The 21,286-nt window shown below is 49.6% G+C and overlaps 1 protein-coding gene across 2 annotated transcripts in view; it reads left to right on the top strand.

Annotated features, from left to right (window-relative positions):
- The window catches only part of IMPDH1 (inosine monophosphate dehydrogenase 1), a 62,323-nt gene that overhangs the window by 21,063 nt on the left and 19,974 nt on the right, over positions 1 to 21,286 (top strand). The window contains exons 1-6 of one of the 2 annotated variants that reach the window (XM_081927548.1): positions 560 to 664; positions 967 to 1,065; positions 13,840 to 13,888; positions 16,248 to 16,349; positions 16,874 to 16,948; positions 18,688 to 18,894. In XM_081927548.1, the coding sequence (XP_081783674.1) occupies positions 642 to 664; positions 967 to 1,065; positions 13,840 to 13,888; positions 16,248 to 16,349; positions 16,874 to 16,948; positions 18,688 to 18,894 (555 nt within the window). In that variant the 5' untranslated portion in view covers positions 560 to 641. Of the gene's footprint in view, positions 1 to 559; positions 665 to 966; positions 1,066 to 13,839; positions 13,889 to 16,247; positions 16,350 to 16,873; positions 16,949 to 18,687; positions 18,895 to 21,286 lie in introns of those variants that run through there. The other variant, XM_081927547.1, reaches the window with a different exon arrangement.

Genomic DNA, 21,286 nt, shown 5'->3' on the forward strand with positions numbered 1-21,286 from the left:
TCCTTCCTCTTTCCTTCCTTCCTCCTTCTGCTTCCTTCGTTTCTTCCTTCCTTCCTTTCCATCTTCCTTCCTTCTCCCCCCCTCCCTTCTTTCTCCTTCTTTACTTTTCCTCCCTCCCCATCCTCCTTACTTCTTCCTTCTCCTCCCTTCTTTTTCCTCCCCCCTTTCCTTTCCTTCCCATCCTCCTTCCATCTCCTCCTTCCTCCCTTCTTTCCTCCCTCCCTTCCTCCTTCCTTTTCCCTTTCCTTTCTCCTTCCTTCCTTCCTTCCTTTTCCATCCCTCCTTCTTCCTTTTCCTCTTTCTCTCCTTCCTTTTCCTCCCTCCCTCCCTGCCTCCCTTCCCATACTCTCCTTCCTTCTCCTTCTCCTTCCCTCCCTCCTTCGCCGGAGGGAGGAGCCGCCCTCCCGGGCTGTCCTCGCCCCGCGCTCCGCCCTCCTCCTCCTCTTCCTCTCGGGCGCCGCTTGGTGGCTCCGCTGCGCGGCGGCGGCGGCGCAGAGAGCGCGGGGCGGGCGCCGAGCGCAGCCAACGGCGGACCGAGGAAGCCGCCCGCCTGCCCGCCTGCTCGCTCGCCCGCCCGCCGGACGACGACGACGAGGAAGCGGCGGCGGAGGCGAGCCCGGCCCGGCGGCTGCGGCGGCGCCATGGGCGAAGGCGAGCCGCTCAGGTAGCCGCGCCAGGGGGAGCGCACGGCCGGGGAGGAGGCGAGGCAGGAAGCGGGCCGGGCCGGGGCGGCGGCTGCTGCTGCTGCTGGTGGCATCGGCGGCCCCTGGGCGCCCCGGGTGCCCGAGCACCCACCCAACTCCCCGGGCAGGCGCCGTGCGCCCTCGTCCGTGCGCCAGGCAGGGCCAGCCCCGCCGCCTGGCCCCGCGGCTCCTGCTCCGGCCCGCGCCCGCTTGGCTGGGCAGGCGGCCCCTGAGCATGTGCAGAGCGCTGACGGTCTCTCTCCTCTCTCCCTTGCCTCCGCAGCATGGCCGACTACCTGATCAGCGGGGGTACCGGCTACGTCCCCGAAGACGGCCTGACGGCGCAGCAGCTCTTCGCCATCGCCGACGGACTCACCTACAAGTAAGGGGGGCAAGGGGGCGGGGCCTCCCCCACGTGGCTCCCAGTTGGCACCCTGCCTGAGGCCCCCCAGCAGATGGCACCCCCAGGAAAAGGGTCCCCGGCTAGGAAGGGCGTCTCCGCGCCACCTGCCCAAGAGCCAGGGGCAGATAGAGACGGCTGGCATTGCCCCATGGCAAGGAGCCCCTTCCCTGCATGGATGGCGGGGGTCCTCCTCCTGGCTCCAAGGGGACCCTCTCCACACAGTCCGTAGCATACCCCCCCCCCAGCAGTCAACCCCAACCTAGTGCCCAACCTGAATCTCCGGATCAGAATCTCTGGCCAGGCCCTTCAAAGAGCAGATGGCGCATAGCAGAAATGTCCTTCTCATTTACCTCTTTGAAACGTGGCAGCGACCTGGGGGACCCCTTGGTTGGCTCTGCTGAACAGTTTGGCCTGTGGACCTCTGCAATTGCCAATAGGGCCTGCCTTGCTTTTCCTGCACGGGAATCTGTGAAATGGGCTGCTGGTCGGAGACCCCGCTGTTTGTTCTGATTTGGGTGCAGGGACGTTAGGCAGCGTTGTCCGTTTAATGCATTTTCATTCCAGTCCATTTGTGGGGAGGTTACTTGGTGTTGCGTCACCGCAAGCGTCATCCCTCCCTGCCTTTCCAAAGTTTTTTTTTCTTATCGCTTTCCTTTTTTGCAAAAAGAGCGAATCTTCGGGGGAAGCAGGTTTGTTGTGCAAAACCTCCTAGTCAACTCTTAATTGAGGAACCTGGTGACAGCCTTGGGAGGAGGAATTTGCTGAGCCTTTGGGGTTGGCGGGGAGGTGGGTAGAGGGCAAAAATATTCCCGAATGGGCTGCCTCCTCTTCCTGGGTCTGGCTGGGTGCATCTTCCTCCTCCATCACGGTGCGGGTTTTGGAGTGAATTTGCATGGAAAGGGTTTCTCCTATCCAAATTTTGGGTTACAATCTCCAGAGCCCGATACTGTCAGGCCTGGGCTGTCTGAACCACTGTCTTCTCCCAGGCGAACCTGCCGGGCTCACAATCCCGCTGGGTGTGGACGCAGGAGAGGGCCTTCTCGGTGGTGGCTTCTCCCAGGAAACTTTGGAACTCCCTGCCGAGGGAAGCCAGACTGGCTCCCTCCTTTCTGTCCTTCCGCTGGCCGGTGAAAATTTTCCAACAGGCCTTTGAGAACTGACTGCATTTTGTTTGGAAAGAAAAGGGTTTCTGATAGTCCTGTGCTGTTTTTGCCACCTGCGTTTAAAACAGATCTGTGGTTTTAATTCTACATTTCATTGCATTCGAAATCGTTCGCCTTCGACATTCCTTTAGCTTTTTGGGTTGTAACCTGTGCTGTTTTAAGTTGCAGTAGCTGCTTTGAGTCCTGGCCTGGGTGGGGAAAGGCAATCTATTTAATAAGGAGAATAGCAGGTTTCAGGTTTGAGTCTGCTTTTGGGGTTCAATGGTAGGGAAAGAAAGATTCCTGTGCCCTTAATACTGTATCCAGCCTGGCTTTTGGGAGCCTCGGTTTTGCTGCAATCCAGCCGCCTCCCAGGCCCCGAACGCTCCATTGCTGCCTGGCGTTTTCCGTCACTCAGATAGCAGAGGCTGCATTTCTGCCAGCGATGGGCTCACAACCAAGAATGGACTTTCCCTTTCCCCTAGGACACTCATCTCATTTTATTTTAAGAAAAGCAAGTCGTACCAGTGTTCATGACCACATCCTGTGGCTGTGAGTTCCAAGCAGGCCACTTCTGGTCCAGGGAAGTAATCCTCAAGGAGGGGGGCTCTCAGAGGCCCCCAGTCAGGACGGCTCTGCATCCCAGTTGCTGGAAATCTCAGGCCTGGAGAGATGCTCTGGCGCTGGGATCCTGCTTGCATCTGGTCAGCCACTGTGAGAACAGGATGCTGGACTCAGTGGGCCTCTGGCCTGATCCAGCAGCCTCTCCCCAAGTTCTTGTCTGAAGAGTAGGAGCTTCAGCAGGTATCTCCCAAATGTTGTGTTTATGGGGAGAAAGTAAATAATGCATACTCTGTAGATTAATAGAATTGAAGAGTTGGGAGGGACCCCGAGGGTCATTGAGTCCAGTGTTTCCTAAACTTGGGTCTTTTTCAGTAGTTGTTGGACTACAGCTCCCAGCATTCCCAGCTAACAGAACCCGGGAATTGTAGTCTAAAAGCACCTGGCGACCCAAGTTCAGGAAACCTGATCTAGCCAATGAAGATCCTTTATGTGGTCCCAGCTATACAGTGGTCCCTTGGTCCTTGAACGGCTTGGTAGTCAAACAACTTGGAACCCGAACGCTTCAAACCCGAAAGTCAGTGTTCCGGTTTGCGAACCTTTTTCGGAAGCCAAACATGCTCCGTTTTGAGTGCCACACTGAGGTCTGTCTGTTTTTGCTCTTTATTTTGCATTTTTATTTAAGCTGCTTTTTCATTTTGTTTTTGCGACTCTGTGGAACCCAGTTCAGATTGATTGTGTGACTGCAGTACATTGTTTATTGCTTTCGTTTTAGGGATCAATGGTCTCGTTGTTGTTTAGTCGTTTAGTCGTGTCCGACTCTTCGTGACCCCCTGGACCAGAGCACGCCAGGCACTCCTGTCTTCCACGGCCTCCCACAGTTTGGTCAAACTCATGCTGGTAGCTTCAAGAACACTGTCCCACCCTCCCGTCCTCTGTCGTCCCCTTCTCCTTGTGCCCTCCATCTTTCCCCAGGGTCTTCTCCAGGGAGTCTTCTCTTCTCATGAGGTGGCCAAAGTCTTGGAGCCTCAGCTTCAGGATCTGTCCTTCCAGGGAGCACTCAGGGCTGATTTCCTTAAGAATGGATCCGTTTGATCTTCTTGCAGTCCACGGGACTCTCAAGAGTCTCTTCCAGCGTCTTCTTTAGCGATCCCTCGTAGCCGAGTAAGATTGTCTTCCATAAACACGGTTTTAAAAATGAGCCTGTAAGTGACTGTGGAGGCCAATTCTGGATCCACATGTCCTTCCACGGTGGGGACATTGGTTTCCGGGCGGGAGTTGATCACAGTGTGGATTTGCCAAGTGTGCCTTCCTCTTAGCACGTTTCTCCCTTATGTCCTGAGTTCGAGTGTCTTCAAAGCCCATGACACCTTTGGTAAACGTTGTTCTCCAACTGGAGCGCTCGCAGGCCAGTTGTCAGTGTTTATACTACATTTTTTTAGATTTGCCTTGAGACAGTCTTTAAATCTCTTTTGTTGACCACCAGCATTATGCTTTCCATTTTTAAGTTCGGAATAGAACTCTGCTCTTCTACAGCACCAGAATTCAAACGCATCCATTCTTCGGCGATCAGCCTTCTTTATGGTCCAGCTCTCACTTCCATACATCACTACTGGGAAAACCATAGCTTTAACTATACAGACCTTTGTCAGCAAGGCAATGTCTCTAGGCAGTTGTCTGTTACTTGCAGCCTTTTCATTATCAGCGCCACACTCTAACCTACAGAACTATCCTAGAACCCCGTTGGTTCTCCTTTTCCTTGAGAACATAAGAAGTGCCCAATAGCTGGATGAGGTCAATAAGGGCCTACGTAGTCTAGCATCTAATAATAATAATAATAATAATAATAATAATAATAATAATAATTGTAATAATAATAGTATCCTGCCCATCTGACTGGGTTGCCCCAGCCACTCTGGGCAGTTATCAATATATATATAAACTCAATATAACATCAGCCATTAAAAACTTCCCAGTACAGGGCTGTCTTTAGATATTGAAGTTGTGTAGTTGTTCATTTCCTTGACATCTGATGGGAGGGCGTTCCACAGGGCAGGTGCCACTACTGAGAAGGCCCCCTGCCTGGTTCCCTGTAACTTCACTTCTCACAGTGAGGGAACCGCCAGAAGGCCCTCGGCGCTGGACCTCAGTGTCCGGGCAGAACGATGGGGGTGGAGACGCTCCTTCAGGTCTACAGGGCAGAAGCAGCAGCCAACCCGAATCGCCCCCTAGAAAACCCACAAGCAGGCTGTGATGGATGGTGTGACTTCTTAGTGAGCCGTTGCATAAAATCCTGCTGCCTCCATGCTTTGCTGTGCATTTTCTTGATCCTGAGGGACCAGAGAGGGAGGGCAGAGCTCAGCCTTCATGACCAGAAGCTTTTGGAATTGTCTGATCCAAGCTGGGACTGAATCGCGTGGTTTAGCTCTGCTGTGTGCACTCCTACAAATTGCATTCTTGCTCTGGCGCAGTTGAGAGATCCCCTGCTTACCCCGCCCACCAATATATAAAAGCCCAACAGTTTAAGCTTCTCCTCATATGATGGAAGATGATCCATTAATCAGATTACCACGGTCATCCTCCCCCACCCTGTGTTGCCTCCACATTTTTAATTTTTTAAATATTTTTGTTGAGGCTCGAAAGTATTCTGCTCGCTTTGTGGTCCCCTTCCCTTCCCTTCTTTTGAATTCGCAGTGAAAAGGCCACACACAGAGAATGTATGTAAGCAAAACTTGCAGCAAATATTCTCCTTGCGCAGGTTGTTAGCCAGAATCAGAGCAGGGGGCGTTTAGCAACTGTCTCCCAATATTGCTACCCTGGTATTCGGAGGTAGACTGCAGCTGACTGTGGAAGCTCTGTTTCACTTTCATGGCCAGCTGCCGTGGATAGACCTCTTCTCCAACCCTTTGAATTTCATCTTCACCCCCTTTTAAAAACAAACTATGTCCCATGGCCATTGCCGCGCTATGCGGGAAGAAATGCCTTGAGATTGCCTGTGCTCCTTCCGCCGGACGAGGTTCATGGGCCGGAGGTCAAGGAGGAAGCTTCCTGAGTCAAAAGGGAAGGCAAGGCTCTGGGTTTGTGTACTGGACCCTGGTTCCGTTCTCCCCTTATACAGAATCACGGCCGTACTTCTGAGAAATCCTGTCAGACAGCTCAGAACTGCCCGAAAAATATTCAGTTGGAATCTCCTTTCTTGCAACTTGAATCCATTGCCTTGAGTCCTACTCTCCAGAGCGGGAGAAAACAATCTTGTCCCACCTTCCATGTGACAGCCCTATAGATATTTGAAGATGGCTCTCAAATCTCCTGTTTTGCTGGCTATGCATCCCCAGCTCCTTCGACCACTCCTCATCAGGCCCTTCATCATCTTGCAGACACTGATCTCTGTTTGATGTATTGATGTATTTATCAGCTCCATCTGGTACACAGGCTGAGACCCTACCTGCCCGCGGACTGTCTCTCCAGAGTGGTGCATGCTCTGATTATCTCCTGCTTGGACTACTGCAATGCGCTCTACGTGGGGCTACCTTTAAAGGTGACCCGGAAACTGCAATTAATCCAGAACGCGGCAGCCAGACTGGTGACTGGGAGCAGCCGCAGAGACCACATAACACCGGTCTTGAAAGACCTACATGGGCTCCCAGTACATTTCCGAGCACAAGTCAAACTGTTGGTGCTGACCTTTAAAGCCCTAAATGTCCTCGGCCCAGTATACCTGAAGAAGCGTCTCCACCCCCATCGTTCTGCCCGGACACTGAGGTCCAGCTCCGAGGGCCTTCTGGTGGTTCCCTCCCCGCGAAAAACCAAGTTACACCGAACCAGGCAGAGGGCCTTCTCAGTAGGGGCACCCGCCCTGTGGAACGTCCTCCCACCAGATGTCAAAGAGAACAACTACCAAACTTTTAGAAGGCATCTGACGGCAGCCATGTTCAGGGAAGCTTTTAATGTTTAATAGGTTGTTGTATTTTAGTGTTCTGTTGGAAGCCGCCCAGAGTGGCTGGGGAAACCCAGCCAGATGGGCGGGGTATATTATTATTATTATTATTATTATTATTATTATTATTATTATTATTATTATTATTACTCGTTCAGCCAGTTTGAAGCGATCCTTCTGGAACTCCTGCATTCCCTGGTGTAAGTTTACCCACCTTACTGTTCACCCAAGATCACTTAAGGAAGTAGTTTAAAAGTGGCAGGCCCTGGAAGACCCCAGCCCTTGCTCCCCTCCGCTGCGAGAATGGGCCGAGTATCTTTGCGGTCCTGTTTTTCCTTTCCTATAGCCAGAGGCTCCCCTATATGGAGGGCCCCTCCTCATCCCCTGGGATAATTTAGAGGTTTTTGGGGAAAAAGAGGCTCTAATCCCCAGGATGCTTCCTGAGGAGTAAGCGCTGCTTAACTGGACGCAGCTTGCTTCTGAGTAAACACACTTTGGGTTGTGCTGCAAGGTCACGATCCTGTGCACACTTAGCTGGAAGCACAGCGGGACTTAATGTCCAAGTAATCGGACTCAGGAGGAGCGGCTACTTGCATACAATGTTTATACCAGATTATCTCCCATCTCTCCCTGGTTGCTGATGCTCAGGACACGGCGAAGGAAGATTTCCTGTTGCAAAAGCCATGCTGATTTTCTCTCTTTGCCCAGGCTTGTTCTTCCGTATGTTCCGTTATTCAGATTTTAACCATGCTGCCTGCAAATTTGCCAGAGAGAGGTGGTGGGCTCGTGGGTCTGTAATTCCCTCCTAATTCCTTCATTTAAAAACGGGCCGCCTTCCAGCCCCTCAAGAGGGAAATTGATTTTTAGCAACAAGCCACCCCTTTTTATTAGAAGATCAGCATTTTCACATTTCTGTTAGAACTGGACGTCCTCCATCTGGACCCGGTGACTTGTCCTTCGCTTGTCACTTGGCCCTAGACCTTCGTCTCTTGTCATTCCTGCTTGACTTAATTCTTCAGATGCCCCTCTTTAAAAAATAAAAATAAAAAATAGCCACCACGACACGCCTCAAAACTGGTTTGGGCACAGACGCCTGTCCAGAATCTTCTGCAGTGAAGACCAAGGCAAATAATTCCTTCCCCTTTTCTGCCGTCTCCCCTGCTCCCTTTGGCACCCCTTTTCACACTTCTGTTTTCAGATGTATTTAAAAATAATGTATTCATGCTGGTCTTCATTCTTCTGGTAACTCCTTCCCGCAATCCTCCTTCTTAATTTGAATTTGTTTTGCCAGAGTTTGTGTTCCTTCCTTCTCTCCTCATTTCGGGCAGGACTTCCATCGTTTCAGTCATTGGTGCCTGAACTTTTTCAGACCATTCCCCATCCGGGTTCTATACAGTGGTACCTCGGGTTACATTCGCTTCAGGTTACAGACTCCGCTAACCCAGAAATAGTACCTCAGGTTAAGAACTTTGCTTCAGGATGAGAACAGAAATCGTGTGGCCCCATTAGCTAAAGTGGTCTTCAGGTTAAGAACAGTTTCAGGTTAAGAACGGACCTATGGAACAAATTAAGTACTTAACCCGAGGTACCACTCATTTGTAGTCACTTAGAGAAGGCTCTGAAATATTTGCCCTGAGGTTTGAATTTGTTTTGTATTTGTTTTATTTGACGTCTTAATGTGTTCGTAAGCAGCTCTGAGGTTTTTTCTTTGAAAGATGAAGTGCTCTAGAAATGGAAATAATAATAATAATAGTAAAAATAGTAAATCTCACTATGGGGAAAAATGGTGCATAGATGTTCCATTGTGGCGACCGTAACCTTGGTTTAAGCTGTCATTTGGCAATTAGCTCATATATCTGAGTTTCTTTTCCCCCCTTTTCTTTTTTTGAGATTTATTTATTAACGTTCTAATATTACATCAGTAAACATTATCATATTACATCACAAGGCATATTATAATATAATTTCCAGCATATATACAAAGTTTATATACCTAAAGAAAAGAAACAAGGACAAAAAACTATTCCAAAAATCATATATCTACCAACACTTTGGACTTCCTGTCTATCCCGTTGTATATTCCTTTTTTACAAATGAATGTACTCTTCTCATTGTGTATTTCTTTACATTTTATCTAATACATTCCTATATCAATATGTACCCTTGGTCTTATTTCTCAACTCGGTCTCTCTCCAACGTCAATCGAATGCTAGCATAGATCTTGAGTTTCTCGCACTGGCAGAGAGGCGCTTTGGAGATTCCTGCCCATGGAGAGGTTTCCCAGCTTTCCGGCCCTTTATTTCTGAACAGCACCCTTTTCCCATTTTGCAGGCGCACTGTGGCTTGGAGAGAGTGTGCCTTGTTTTTAAGTTGTATTCATTCAACTTGTTTTTATTATTGGTTGTTAGCCGCCCTGAGCCTGGCCTTGGCTGGGGAAGGCGGGGTATAAATAAATTTTAGTTTTATTATTATTATTATTATTATTATTATTATTATTATTATTATTATTATATGAATTTGAATTTGACAGGGTGTCAGATTGTTCCGGGTCCTTGTAGTGGAGATCTTTCTTCCTGTCCTCAAGCTCTGAGTGCAGAGGAAGCAAAACCACAGAAATTTAAGGAGATGAGAGGAAGGGAAGGAGGAATGGGAAGATCCTTCTGGTTATCCTTGCAGAGAATAGCGCTGCCTTTTCCTTGAAGCCAAGGATAGGAGGAGGGATGCAGCCTGGGGCTTCGCAGAGAGCATCTCTCATCTCTCTTGTTTCCCCCCAAACTCTGCAAATCTGGTGGGCGTGGAACGAGGAGCAGTGAATGAGTAAGCGCGTGGTTTAAGAAAACCTTGTCATCCTTTGACGCTAATAACTGAAGAAACGGCTTTTCATCTTGGCAGATCCCCGCCGCTGCCCAAAAAAAGGATCTCTCTTGGATTTCTGCCACTGCCGTTCACGTCAGCCTTGAATTCGTGGGGTGGTCTCCCGCTCTGCACCCAGTTCAAATGCCACCCCTTGTGCCTTCCTCCATCCTCTGAGAAGATTCAGGACAGAGAAAGAAAGTCCATCATCATCCTCATCCTCTTCATCCTTATCATAAAATAATAATAATTTCTTACTTATACCTGACCCATCTGACTAGGTTTCCCCAGCCACTTTGGGCAGCTTCCAACGAAATATTAAAAACACAAGAAAACATTAGACATTTAAAACTTCACTAAAGAGGGCCGCCTTCAGATGTCTTCTAAAAGTCAGGTAGTTGTTTATTTCCTTGACATCTGATGAGGGGGTGTTCCACAGGGAGGGCGCCACTACCGAGAAGGCCCTCTGCCTGGTTCCCTGTAACTTGGCTTCTCGCAGGGAGGGAACCGCCAGAAGGCCCTCGGTGCTGGACCTCAATGTCCGGGTAGAACGATAGGGGTGGAGACACTCCTTCAGGTATACTGGGCCGAGGCCGTTTAGGGCTTTAAAGGCACCAACACTTTGAATTGTGCCAGTGTAGGTCTTTCAAGACCAGTGTTATGTGGTCTCGGCAGCTGCTCCCAGTCACCAGTCACCAGTCTAGCTGCCGCATTCTGGATTAGTTGTAGTTTCCGGGTCACCTTCCAAGGGAGCCCCAAGTAGAGCGCATTGCAGTAGTCCAAGCGGGAGATAAGGAGAGCACACACCACTCTGGCCAGACAGTCTGCAGGCAGGGAGGGTCTCATCCTGCGTACCAGATGGAGCTGGTAAACAGCCGCCCTGGACACAGAATTGACCTGCGCCTCCATGGACAGCTCTGAGTCCAAAATGACCCCAGGCTGCACTCCTGGTCCTTCAGGAGCACAGTTGCCCCATTCAGGACCAGGGAGTCCTCCGCACCTGCCCGCCCCATGTCCCCCCCAACCATCATTCCTTTAATGCTTGATGGTTCCCCACCCCCCTTCCTTCTGTATTTTTGCCGGAAGCTGCCCAGAGTGATTGGGGCATCGCAGTCAGATGGGCGGGCTATAAGAAATGCATTATTATTAATAATACAGTGGACGCTCGGGTTGCGAATGTGATCCGTGTGGGAGGCAAGTTTGCAACCCACAGTGCCGCATCTGCGAACACACGGGTTGCCATTTGGTGCCTCTGCGCATGCGCAAAGCGCAATTTAAAAGAGGAATGGACAAATTCACGGCAGAGGAGAGGCCTCTCAACGGCTCGCTCTTCCTCCACGGTCAGAGGAAGCCGTGCTTCTGAATCTTCTCTCCGCCCTCCACAAACGATTGCGCATGAAGCAGCTGTCAATCAAAGATCACCAGAGTTGAAGCAATGATTCACCAACATCTAAAAGACCTACATTGGCTCCCAGGACGTTTCCAGCACAATTCAAAGTCTTGGTGCTGACCTTGAAAGCCCTAAACGGCCTCAAAGGCCCAGTAGACCTGAAGGAGCATCTCCACCCCCATCATTCTGCCTGGACACTGAAGTCCAGCTCTGAGGTCCTTCTGGTGGTTCCCTCCCTGCGAGATGTGAGGTTACAGGGAACCAGGCAGAGGGCCTTCTCGGTAGTGGCACCCTCCCTGTGGAACGCCCTCCCTTGACCAGATGTCAAGGAAATAAACTACCATCGGACTTTCAGAAGACATCTGAAGGCAGCTCTGTTTAGGGAAGCTTTTAATATTTGATGAATCATTGTATTTTAATATTCTGCTGGAAGCTGGGGAAACCCGGCGGGATGGGTGGGGTATAAAAATAATTTATTATTATTATTATTATTATTATTATTATTATTATTATTATTATTATTACTACTACTACTACTACTACTGCTATCATCTAACACCGCAGCCCTGGTCTGGCCTTGGTTGAATTCTGTCCATCGGGGGGCAGAAAACGTTGACAGTGCTGGGGGGGGGGGCGTGGAGCTCCTGTGCTCCAGCTTTCAGCCTCCTGTTCCTCTGACCCCCCCTCCCCCAGCCAAAATAGGGCCGGCTGCCCTGGGCCTCCCTCTCTAAGCCCCATTACTCACGCCGGGTGCCCATGAATGGCTTTGCAGCGGTTGCTGTGGGGCCCCTCCAGACCCTTTTGTTTTTTGGGGGGTGGGGGCAGAGGCTGCCGGGGAACAAATCCCTGAATTAACACACAGGGTCTGGCTTTTGGGAGTCCACCCGCCTTGGGGTCTTGAGCCTAAGCACCCTCCCCCCCCCCCCCCGTTCTCTCCAGGAGCAGCCGCGCTTCTAAGTGCTCCCCTCTTGCCCCCGGGGTGTGCGATGCCCCTCCTGGGGTGCCCTTTTCCAATTCACAGCAGAGAGGGCTCTCAAAGGCTCCCAGCCACAATGGCTCATCATCATCATCATTTTTAATTTGTATACCGTCTTTACAAGCTGAAGAAGCAAAAAATACGAAAATGTGATAATAAAACATAACTTTAAAATAGGCAACCTACATCAAAAAGTAGCATTCAACAGCGGAGGGGGCTCTCGAAGGCTCTTGCACTCGGGTCCCGCTTGCGGGGTTCTCATGACTGGTTCTCATGACTGGGTCACTATGAGAAAAGGGTGCTTCCCATGTTCTTATGTCTTTTATTATTATTATTATTATTAAGTTTATTTTACAACACATAAACACAGTGTCATAAAACTAAACATAAAAGTAGCAATACATAATCAAAAACAATCAAAAAACAAATGAATACAAATAAAACATAATGACATATGGAGACAGATCAAATAGTCAACAATGTATGTGTATATAGATAGATAAATACCGGTAATTTCAATTCTTCTTTTCTGCCAATTGACTTCCTTCATCCTCAGCACGGTTCTCTTTTCGTTTTTGGTAAACTCTTTCCTTCTTAGTTCATTATTACCCCATTTTCTTTCTGTTTTTCTTTCTGTTTTTAGCTTTTATGCCATAATACAGTGGTACCTCAGGTTACGTACTTAATTCGTTTCGGAGGTCCGTTCTTAACCTGAAACTGTTCTTAACCTGAAGCACCACTTTAGCTAATGGGACCTCCTGCTGCTGCTGCGCCCCCGGAGCATGATTTCTGTCCTCATTCTGAAGCAAACCTGAAGCACTATTTCTGGGTTAGCGGAGTCTGTAACCTGAAGTGTCTGTAACCCGAGGTACCACTGCGTCCCAATTATGATGTACCATAATTGGGACGCGGGTGGTGCTGTGGGTTAAACCACAGAGCATAGGACTTGCTGATCAGAAGGTCGGCGGTTCGAATCCCCACCACGGGGTGAGTTCCCGTTGTTCGGTCCCTGCTCCTGCCAACCTAGCAGTTCGAAAGGACCTCAAAGTGCAAGTAGATCAATAGGTACCACTCCGGCGGAAGGTAAACGGCATTTCCGTGCGCTGCTCTGGTTTGCCAGAAGCGGCTTAGTCCTGCTGGCCACATGACCCGGAAGCTGTATGCCAGCTCCCTCGGCCAGTGAAGCGAGATGAGCGCCGCAACCCCAGAGTCGGCCACTACTGGACCTAATGGTCAGGGGTCCCTTTACCTTTACCTAAAACATGCCATATTACCTATTACCAGGATTGATTGGAATAGAAATAGCATTTATGGGCAGTACATTCATCTTGGATATGTATTTGGTTTGAGCAACAGTCTGGAGGCAGAATTAAAGAGAATCAGACCTTGAAGCCCAGCACGTGGGAAGCCACACAAAATTTATAATTGGCTATGTAATTGATTTGTGTTTGAATTGGTATTTCTATTTGCTATTAATATAATATGGTGCATATTGGATTTTTGTACAGTCATACCTCGGGTTACAGACGCTTCGGCTTGCGCGATTTCAGGTTGCACGCCGTGCCGAACCTGGAAGTACTGGAATGGTCACTTCCGGGTTTCTGCGCATGGACAGAAGCGCTAAATCACGCTTTGCGCATGTGCAGAAGCGCTGATCGCAACCCGCGCATGCACAGACGCACGGGTCACGGGTTCTGAGCGCTGCGGGTTGCAAACATGCCTCCCGCACAGATCACGTTCGCAACCCGAGCGTCCACTGTAATTGAAAATAAATCAAAACCATTTAGCAAAAAAAGGAAAAGATTGGGAGAGCTGGATAGGGCCCCTGGAGGTCATGGCAACCTGCCGTGATGCACAAATTGCCGCTAACCGCCGTCCGTTCCTTTCTCCTCAGCGACTTCCTGATCCTCCCTGGCTTCATCGACTTCACGGCGGACGAGGTGGTGAGTTCGAGTTCCCCACGGGCCAGCCCCGTTTGTCGGGTGGGGCTGCCTGAGGGGTCCCAGGGGGCTGAGTCTTTCAGCTGCTCCCCTCTCCCCTTAGTGGGTGCTGGGGGGGGCTTTTCCCCAGCCGGCCACCCAAGACCCCCCCCCTTTTGAGCTGCAGAGCACCACAAATATACAAGCCATTCGTTCCCCCCTCTAAAGTCCCCGGCCGTTCCTCTCCCCATGTGGGTCACGGCACCCCCTAACCTTTCCCTTCCTTCCCAAAGAAATGAGTCCCCTGGTGTAGGTGTTGGGAATTATTTTGTTGTTCACTCGTTTGCAATAGTTTTGTGATTTTACTATATGGTTTTCATGGAATCGTAGAGTTGGACAGGGCCCTCCAGGGGTCATCCAGCCCAACCCCCTCCAGTCCTCCAGCGCAGGAATCTCCACTAAAGCATCCCTGACAAAAGATGCCCATCCAAGCTCTGCTGGAAAACCTCCAAGGAAGGAGAGTCAGATGGCTCTTTTGTGATTTTTAATAAATAATAATAATAAAATAATAATAATAATAATAATAATTATTATTATTTAAACCCTGCCCATCTGGCTGGGTTTCCCCAGCCACTCTGGGCGGCTCCCAACAGAATATCAAAAACTCGATAAAAATATTAAAAAACACAATAAAAATATTAGAAACACAATAAAAATAATAAAAACATGGTATTTCTGTACATTCTGTGATACAGTGGTATATGTGGTGTGTGTGTATATATATACACAAACTTTCTTTTTCTATATATATAGAAATATATATATAGTTTGCCTATATATATAGGCAAACTTTCTTTTTCTAAAAAAAAAGCAGCAACAGGCTTCAAATACACCATAAAAGAGGGGGAGGCTTATCTGGCCCCCGCAGGGTTTGCCATGCGCTCTTGGGGACCCCGCCAGCCTCTCCCCACCTGACCTCCAGCTGTGCTGCCCAGGGCTGGGCCCTCCAAACATCTGGGAGGGGGCACCGGTTTGGGGAGCGCTGGCGTGGCGCAGCCCATGCGGGGGTGGGGAGGCTGTCGGACCTGCGGAGATAAGCTCGTCAAGGCTAATTAGGCCAAATGGAGTCGGCGCCTAATTGGCCGGCCAGGACGGTGAAGGTCAGGCAGCCGGCCAAGGCGATAAACGCTGGGGGTGGAGCCCTCTCCCTTGCGGTGCTATAGTTCCCAACGACCCCGGGAAACTAGGATTCTTTGCAAGGGACGAAATGAGAGACTTCTCCAGGTGGGAATTCTTCAAGGAATATTTCAAAAGCAGTTGCTGCAATCTCAGTACGGCAGCTGCCTTGGAATAACTTCAGTAGATACTATACGTTAAGAAAAATAGATAGGAACAGCCTTACTGAACAGTTTTTAATGTGTGACATTTTAATGTATTTTTAGTCTTTGTTGGAAAAGTGACTGAGGAAGCCCAGCCAGATAGGTGGGGTACAAATAATAAATTATTATTATTATTATTATTATTATTATTATTATTATTATTATTACTATTACTACTACTACTTTCGTAATAATAAAACAGACAAATTTAAGCAATGAGTTTATTAATATGGTGGGAAATTGGACGGGACAGGAAGTTATATGTCTATGGAGAAAATTTATCGTTTGAAAACACCCCTCTTCGGTCCTCCAGATGTTTTGAGACTACAATTCCCACTGATTCTGTTAGCTAGGGCTGATGGGATTTGTAGTCCCCAAACATCTGGAGGGCCAGGTTTGGCCATATCTGCCCATAAACTCACCCCCAGCACATGCAAAAAGCATTATTCAGAACAGCGGTTTACATGACCTACTAAGGAGAATAACCACACAATAATAAAAAATGAGTTTCCCCTTTATTCAAAGCCCAATGGAAACTATTTAGCGCAATGAATTTGACGAACTTTATCCAGGGATATCGGTTTTTCAAAGTCAGAGAGCCATCGAAAACTTCGGGGAAGTTTTTAATGTGTGACATTTTGATGCATTTTTAATCTTTGTTGGAAGCCGCCCAGAGTGGCTGGGAAAACTCAGCCAGATGGGCAGGGTACAAATAAATTATTATTATTATTATTATTATTATTATTATTATTATTATTAATTATTATTATTATTATCATTAACACGCCCAGCACCTCTCTGACACCCCCAAGCCTCTTGTCACCCCCTGCCAAGGTTCTTGCGCTGCCTTCCAGGGGGCGAGAGCCCCCACTTGGAGAACCTCTGGTGCCGAGTGTCACCTGGCCCTCTTGTGTCTCTTTGGGGTTTGGGGGTGCCCTGGGGGTTGGGCCGGATGAGCCTTGGGATGTCTTCCATCCCTCCACCCCCCTCTCCCTCCTCCGCAGGACCTGACGTCAGCCTTGACCCGCAAGATCACCCTCAAGACGCCTCTCATCTCCTCCCCGATGGACACGGTGACCGAGTCAGACATGGCCATTGCGATGGCGGTGAGTGGCCGCCCCGAGAGGGGGCAGGGCCTCCCAGGGGGTGGGGGTGGTCCCCCCCCACTCTGTTTCCACGTCTTCCCCCTGGGGAGGCAGTTTTGCCCGTGGGTCTGGGGCAGTCGGGTCCAAACTTTTTCCAAAGAGGTCCAGATTTGATGAGGGCCAAACAAAGGACTGAAATTGGTGACCTTTGAAGGATTTTACCCCACAGTTGGTTATTGAGCTTTTTTTAAGTTGGTGAGGTTTATTTTAGGATTTTATCCCAGGAAATAAACTGCCGGGGGGGGGGGCTGGATTAGACCAACCGGTGGGCTGGATTAGGCCCCCCGAAACAGACTTTGCCTGGGGGCATTCGCACAGACACACAGATTTACTGATATGACGCCCTTTCCATGGTTAAAAGGAGGCTCTGCGTGGGGAGAAAACAGCACCCGGAGCTTTGGAGTGGGGTGGGGAATCTGGGGGGCTGGGACCAGGGAGAATGCAGCCCCTGTGACTTTGTCGTCCCCCCCGTCTCCCCCCTGCAGCTCATGGGCGGCATTGGGATCATCCATCATAACTGCACCCCGGAATTCCAGGCCAACGAGGTCCGGAAAGTCAAGGTGAGCCCCCGGATTTGGGGCTGGCGAAGGGCCCCATATTGGGGTGGGGACAGAGCCGCGAGGCGGGCCCTGGGGTACCTGGGGGGAGCAGGCCCACTCCTCCCCCCTGGCTGGCCGAAAAAGCAAGGAAGGGTTTGTAAGATGATGCCTGGCAGGGAGGAAGTGGACAGCAGGGGAAAGTTTTTTCCGCGCTCTCTTTTTAAAATTAGGATTTATAATTTTATATTCAAGACAATCATCATAAACACAATTTAAAAATTCACCAACCTCCTTTTCTGATTCTTTAAATATTTGCTCCTTCTGCTTACTTTGTTTACCTTGATTTTAAAAATCTTCCAACTAAATATTCTTATATATATTCTTATATATATATATATATATTCTTATATATATTCTTACCATTTTTATACTATATCTTTCCAAATTACTTCTTACGTTTTGTTGTTTTCCCATTCATTGCTCCTTGACTTGCACACTTCCCCCCTTAATTGTAAGTGTTTACTCAAACCCCGCTAGTGAGGGTTTCTTTACAGTATTCCTCTAAACAGTTCCCAGTCTTCTAAAAAGTCTTTATTTTCCTTGCCTCTGGGTTTCCCCATAAGCTTCGCCATTTTGGCGTAGTCCACAAGTTTCGCTTGCCATTCTTTTTTCGCTGGCATCTTGCCATCCTCCCATTTCTGGCTAGTAAAATCCTAGCCACTCTCTTAAAACGCCAGAATTTGCAGGCTTCCGATGGATCTGAGTGCTGGAAGGTTCAGGGCAGGTAAAAGAAAGCCCTTTTTCGCGGAGCAGAGTTGAACTGCGGAACTCCTTGCTGAAGGATGGCTTTAAAAGAGGACTGGACACATTTATGGAGGAAGGCAGGGTGGGCTTGCAGGTGTTTCCTGGTGCCACCCCAGTTAATCCCAGGGGGGTGTCCCTGGCCTTGGATTCTGCTGGCGCAGGAATTGGCAAGGTTTACGATACGATACGATAATCTTTATTGTCATTTGTCCCATGCAGGACAACGAAATTGGAAAAGAAAAATCTACATAAGACATTCAAAACCAACAAGCCTGCTATCCCAGCTATCCCAACCTGGTTAGCTCCCTAAAAACTCTGATACCCCATTTTTAAATACAGTATACTCACATAAAGACTACCTTAAAGTAAAGGTAAAGGGACCCCTGACCATTAGGTCCAGTCGTGGCCGACTCAGGGGTTGCGGCGCTCATCTCGCTTTATTGGCCGAGGAAGCCGGCGTATAGGTTCCGGGTCATGTGGCCAGCATGACTAAGCCGCTTCTGGCGAACCAGAGCAGCGCACGGAAACGCTGTTTACCTTCCCGCCGGAGCTGTACCTATTTATCTACGTGCACTTTGATGTGCTTTCGAACTGCTAGGTTGGCAGGAGCAGGGACCGAGCAACGGGAGCTCACCCCATCGCGGGGATTCGAACTGCCGACCTTCTGATCGGCAAGCCCTAGGCTCTGTGGTTTAACCCACAGCGCCACCCACGTCTAAAGACTACCTTGCACTGTGTTTAAAACCAAAATTGCATTTGGATAAAAACTGTTTCTCGGGCGGCTAGTCCTAGTCTTTATAACCCTGGACCTTCTTCCAGAAGGCAGAATCTGAAAGAGATCATTTCCAGGGTGCGCAATATCCTGTGCTCTCTGCAGATTTCTAATGGCACCTGGAAGCATAGATTTGATCCAAGGTGGGAAGAGTGCGTCCAATTATTCTCTCCTCTCTCTGCAGAAATTTGAGCAGGGCTTCATCACGGACCCAGTGGTGCTGAGCCCTGCGCACACGGTGGGCGACGTCTTCGAGGCCAAGATCCGGCACGGCTTCTCGGGCATCCCGGTCACCGAGACGGGCAAGATGGGCAGCAAGCTGGTGGGCATCGTCACCTCCCGGGACATCGACTTCCTTTCCGAGAAGGATTATGGCATCGCGCTCAGCGAGGTAGGACCCGGGGCGCCCGCCTCCCTTGGCAGCAGCCAAGACGAAAGGGAAGGAACAGGCGTAGAGCTGGGAGGGAACCCCAGGGATCATCCAGTCCAACCCTCTGCAATGTGGGTCTGGGGGAAAGAGGGCACAGCTGCCGAAGAAAGGCTCTCTCTTGAATTTCTGCCACTGCCGTTCACGTCCGCCTTGAATTCGTGGGGTGGTCTCCCGTCTCCTGCTCGGCACCCAATTCAAATGCTACCCCTTGTGTCTTCCTCCAACCTCTGAGAAGATTCAGGACAGAGAAAGAAAGTCCTTCTTCATAATAATAATATTAGAATAATAATTTATTATTTATACCTCGCCCATCTGACTAGCCATTCTGGTCAGCTTCCCACAAAATATTAAAAACACAATAAAACATCAGACATTAAAAACCTCCCTAAAGAGGGCTGCCTTCAGATGTCTTCTAAAAGTCAGATAGCTGTTTATTTCCTTGACATCTGATGGGAGGGCGTTCCGCAGGGCAGGCACCACCACCGAGAAGGCTCTCTGCCTGGTTCCCTGTAACCTCACTTCTTGCAGGGAGGGAACTGCCAGAAGGCCCTCAGCGCTGGACCTCAGCGCCTGGGGAGAACGATGGGGGTGGAGACCATTTAGGGCTTTCAAGGTCAGCACCAACACTTTTAATTGTGCTCGGAAATGTACTGGGAGCCAATGTAGGTCTTTCAAGACTGATGTTATATGGTCTTGGCGGCTGCTCCCAGTCCCCAGTCTAGCTGCCACATTCTGGATTAGTTGTAGTTTCCGGGTCGCCTTCAAAGGTAGCCCCACATAGAGTACACTGCAGTAATCCAAGCAGGAGATAACTAGAGCATGCACCACTCTGGCGAGACAGTCTGCGGGCAGGGAGGGCCTCAGCAAGCGTACCACTCCTTAAAAATAGCATTTGTCCTAGAGTCCTAGAATGGTAGAGTGGCAAGGAACCCTGAGACCAAGCATTCCACAAGGACTGGAAGAAATTTATATTCTATTTGAAAGGCAACTGTAAGCAATTAACATCATTAGCAGGCTTATGTGAAGATCCATCAGGTGAAATTGCTACCTATTCGGATTGAGTAATGTAATTATTTTAGGTAACGACGCAACAAGGATAGGAAACGAAGCGAAAGGTGAAGATGTAAAGTTTAATATTGCAAACCATCAGACGGGAGGGAGGGAAGTCGTTCGGCTCAGCTGAGCCAAGGAGATAAAACAACAGGGGATGGTGTTACGTAATGTGATGATATGTAAAACCAATATAAATCTTCTTTTTTTAAAAAAAAAAGGGGGGAAGGGACCCCGAGGGACATCTAGTCCAACCCCCTGCAATGTCGGTTCTTCTTTGCTAAGTGATTCCTATTTGCACCCCTTCCCATCTTTTGGACTAATACTCCTGCCAGCCCCAGCTGGCACAGAGGACACCAGGTTGGGGGTCTGGATTGGCATGTGTTCTTCCCACCAGCCAGCGCAGGCTCATGGCTCCGACCCCCAGGCCCCAGTCGCAAGGGGGCGCAGGGGGGACCCCCATATTCCCATACAGCTGGCAGCTTCCAGGGTCAGGCTAGGGGTTCCTGGCAGTAAAGGTAAAGGGACCCCTGACCGTTAGGTCCAGTTGTGACCAACTCTGGGGTTGCAGCGCTCATCTCGCTTTATTGGCCAAGGGAGCCGGCGTACAGCTTCCGGGTCATGTGGCCAGCAGGACTAAGCCGCTTCTGGCGAACCAGAGCAGCGCACAGAAACACAGTTTACCTTCCCGCCGGAACGGTACCTATTTATCTACTTGCACTTTGACATGCTTCTGAACTGCTAGGTTGGCAGGAGCAGGGACCGAGCAACGGGAGCGAGGATTTGAACTGCAGACCTTCTGATTGGCAAGTCCTAGGCTCTGTGGTTTAACCCTCAGCATCACCCACGTTCGGGAGATCTAGAGGCACCCCAAAATGCCCGGTCGCAGTTTTTCAGGGATGGGCAAACGGGCTGTGTGTGTGTGTGTGTCTGTTGGGGCCAGTTCACCACGCTCCCGGCTGGAGGAGGCAGGCAGGCGAGAGGACGGGTTTCATCCCTGAAAGCATTTGATTGACGTTGGTGCCAGACTGAGTTGAGAAATAAGACTAAGAGCACATATTGATATAGGAATGTATTAGATAATACGTAAAGAAATGTAAAATAATAAGAGTATGTTCATTTGTAAAAAAGGAATATACAACAGGAAAGACAGGACTCTGACCCCCAGGCCACAGCAGCGAGGGGGTGCAGGGGGGCACCCCCATATTCCCATGCAGCCGGCAGCTTCCTGGGTCAGGCAGCGCAGGACCCCTGAGGGCTGCAGGCAATCTAGAGGCGCCCCCAAAATGCCCGGTCCCAGTTT

Source organism: Podarcis melisellensis, assembly GCF_964234715.1.
Source record: "Podarcis melisellensis genome assembly, chromosome: 10".
In the NCBI taxonomy this organism is placed as follows: domain Eukaryota; kingdom Metazoa; phylum Chordata; class Lepidosauria; order Squamata; family Lacertidae; genus Podarcis; species Podarcis melisellensis.